At 40.7% G+C, this 3,335-nt stretch overlaps 1 protein-coding gene across 5 annotated transcripts in view; it reads right to left on the bottom strand.

Annotated features, from left to right (window-relative positions):
- Window positions 1–372: 372 nt before the first annotated feature.
- The window catches only part of CLUL1 (clusterin-like 1 (retinal)), a 27,236-nt gene continuing 24,273 nt past the window's right edge, over window positions 373–3,335 (bottom strand). For 4 of the 5 annotated variants that reach the window (XM_005861613.2, XM_014535951.1, XM_014535947.1 and 1 more), the window contains one exon: window positions 1,965–2,249. In XM_005861613.2, the coding sequence (XP_005861675.2) occupies window positions 2,093–2,249 (157 nt within the window). In that variant the 3' untranslated portion in view covers window positions 1,965–2,092. Of the gene's footprint in view, window positions 1,607–1,964; window positions 2,250–3,335 lie in introns of those variants that run through there. The other variant, XM_014535949.1, reaches the window with a different exon arrangement.

Genomic DNA, 3,335 nt, shown 5'->3' with positions numbered 1-3,335 from the left:
CCGGGGCCGGAACGCACGAGCCTTCCGCTGGGGTCGCATTTAGCCCGTTTTGACAGGTAGGAACCTTAGGCCTAGGTAGCATCCTAAAGCTTGTATCCTGGGTGCATTGGCTGAGAAAGGCCTCTCGAGTGGAAAAGTTCCGGGGTCGACCAGGTCCTGCACTGATGAAGGGGACTTGGAACAGTCTCCACCTGCCGGTGAAATCTACAAACTGATAAAACCCTGTTGTTGGAGCTCTGTTTTCTTACAACCGAGGGGGCATGCTAACAGGTGATTTCCATTGCCGTTTCCTCCACATCCTCACTGCGGGCAGGCGGCCTGGCTGGGCAAGTGGCAGGAGGCAGCTGTTCGACGTGATTAACGACAACCAGGCGTTTTCAAGTTTTTAATACCAAAAATGTCAATTTTAGTGAATTGTTCATAATACAAACACTGGTGGGTGGGAACTATTTGATAATGAGTTTAACGCCTGCTAATACACCTACTGTACACACGACAAGCAGTCTTGTGAATCAGTGTTTATTGAGCCCATAGTAGATGCTCAGTAATTTGTTGCTAGGTCTGGGGTTATAAAGAGTAAGATGTGGTCTCTGTCTGAAAAAGATTAGACACTGTTTCTTGCCATTCCGGTTGTCCCAGGATCGTCATGGGGCAGTCACAAGGTATTTTCTACGGCCAGTAAAAATATTTATACCCAGAGGGCCTGTAAATAATGCTTGCATAAACATTCCGGTTATCATTTAATTGACAAAACAACTATTTTGCAGAACATGATGTTAAGAAAGATGCTACGTCATATTCTTTCCTTTAACGATGTGGTCAGGTTAATTTTAACTACAGAATTTTATTGAAAGCAAGGAGTCATAGGCCTCTAAGATGGAGTTCTTTCAGTCATGGTGGAGTGCAGGGAGTGTTACCCCTATGCTGTCTTAGAAGTTTCTGGATTCTTTCTGCTAACATGCACCTCTCAAACTCAAGGTTAACATTTTTGTAACAGGAAAACATTCTGGGAGGAGGAAATAAATGTCTTTCAACTGCAGCTCTGACTAAACTGTTCAGCAAAAAACAATGCGTGCCTTTAGGTGGCACAAAACCTATTCAACAGGAACCAAATCCCAAAGACAATTTGCAAAATACCTGTCATTTAGGTTCATTGGGGAGAGAGAAGCAAACAAACAAACAAACAAGCAAAAATCCCTAAGTACAGAATAAGGAAGTGTGTTTAGGGAACATTTCACAAGCCTCATAGTTGGAAAGCCCATGTTTTGCTGTTGGATTGTATCAGCGCTCACTGACCACGGTACACTGAAATGCATTGGGTTACAGGACAGCAGATATTTCCCATCTATTGAACCCATCACAATACTAGGTTGCCCTTTCCTAGGTCAATGGGGATTCATTGTACGCCTCCCCCAGCACATTCCTCACCCTACCCACATAATAGTTTTAAAAAGTCACCCGTATCCCCTTTGGGAATGAGGGCCTTCCTGTGTTGGGCTGTACTGTCTGGATAAGGTTGGTGGCAGTGGGCTGTCTCCAGATGGGTAGGCGTTCTTTTGGGAAGAGACATGCTCAGTCAGAAAACCTGACTGGTGGTTGCCCAGGGCTGGGAGAAGGGAGAAGTGGGGAGTTCTTCTTTAATGGGTATAGGGTTTCATTTTGGGAAGATGAAAAAGTGGAGATGGATGGTGGTAATGGCTGAACAGCACTGTGAATATACTTAATGCCACTGAACTGTACACTTGAAAGTGGTTAAAATATTAAATTTTGTTACGTATGTTTTACCACACACACAAAAAAAAGCCTCTGTGGAAGCTATAGGTCTTTTCTAAACAAAAGCATGAATTATAGATTTTTTCCAAAAAGTTAATTGTTATCCATTAAAATCAAAAGCAAATTAAACAAATCTTGTTAACTATAAAGTGGGATATGAACAGTAGTACAAATAATGGAACACAGACACCTCGATGATTTCATGTTTACTATATAAATATATTTAAATAACTATTAATGCACCATAGAATATGTACCGTTGATATTTTGAAAAGGAATTTTTATTGTAACTCAATCTGAGTAACTATTAAACTGCCATTCAACCTGAGAAAATTAACAGTATTTCATAATATATAACTGACATACATTCCTGCAACTGCATTTGTTGTACTATCCTATGTATTTCAGGATTTTCAGGTCTCAGCTGAAGAGGTGATTCTACTTGCTGGGTAGAGGAGGCATCAGATCTTCTTACCTTTTTTTTTTTAAAGCAATAATCAAAACATTAATAAATTACATATAGACTGAATGTATTTTTTCTTGGAATAAAAGTCCAGCATGAGTAATAGAATAAACACTCTTGGCTTTTGAAAAAATTAACACATAGCAAAATAACAGAAAACCCAAATGTATGGCTATTTTTACTAACACTATGGTATTTGAAGGGATCTTCACAGGTCCCCTGGTTTGATGAACTTCTGTAATGGACTCTGCCTCTGATGTGAAACTATTTGTTCTGTGTACTCTACATACACACAGTATGTGCTCATTAAACTTCTGTTGCTTGTGAGTAGTATTGCCCCCAACAAGGAATATATCTGCCAAGAAGGACTCCCTGTGGGTAATTGGGCCCAAATTCCTAACTAGAGTCTAGAGACCTTTCAGGCATATTGCATATCCAGGAAAAGCCACAGACTCCACGGGCAAGCCTCCTGCACTGTGTTCCTGCAAATCTGAGCCAACCTTTATAAAGGAGTTCCTGGAATCCTATTTCAACCAGTGGGCTGATACCTGCTCTGTCCAATTGGAGCTGAACAGGTACATCTTCATTTGCATCTTTACTGACCAGTTAGGGCAGCTCCATAACAACAGAGGCACAAATCCAGTAATATCTAGCTTAATTATACATTGGTGGTGACCTAACAAGGTCCCTTGTGAATAATAACTGAGAATTAAAATTTAATTATTCTTTACGTTTGGTCATATTACCAAAGGAGAGTATTGCCATATATATGGTTTTATTAGTGCCACTAATTTAGAAGGTATTTAGCCATATCCTACTTAACCATTCTCTTGTTTTTAGACATGCAGATTGTTTTTAATATTTTATTATCCTATGCCGGAAGCTGGTCCACCCTTGCTGCCTGACACAGTCACTGCAGGGAAGAAACATCTGCACAGCTTATGTTTCAAGGGACCTGGCATATATAGCATATGTTTGCTCCCCCTCTTAACACTATGTGTTTTAAACAGGACCACCTCCCCGAGAAAGGTTGTTTCCCCAGGTGAGGATTTTTCCCTGGAGTTAGGGAGGGAATAAAACCCCTTAACTAAGTGCCAGG

The sequence above is a fragment of the Myotis brandtii genome, unplaced genomic scaffold (genome assembly GCF_000412655.1).
Source record: "Myotis brandtii unplaced genomic scaffold, ASM41265v1 scaffold154, whole genome shotgun sequence".
Lineage (NCBI taxonomy): Eukaryota > Metazoa > Chordata > Mammalia > Chiroptera > Vespertilionidae > Myotis > Myotis brandtii.
Note: the sequence above shows the minus strand (reverse complement) of the source record. Positions and strands in the feature narration are given on the sequence as shown.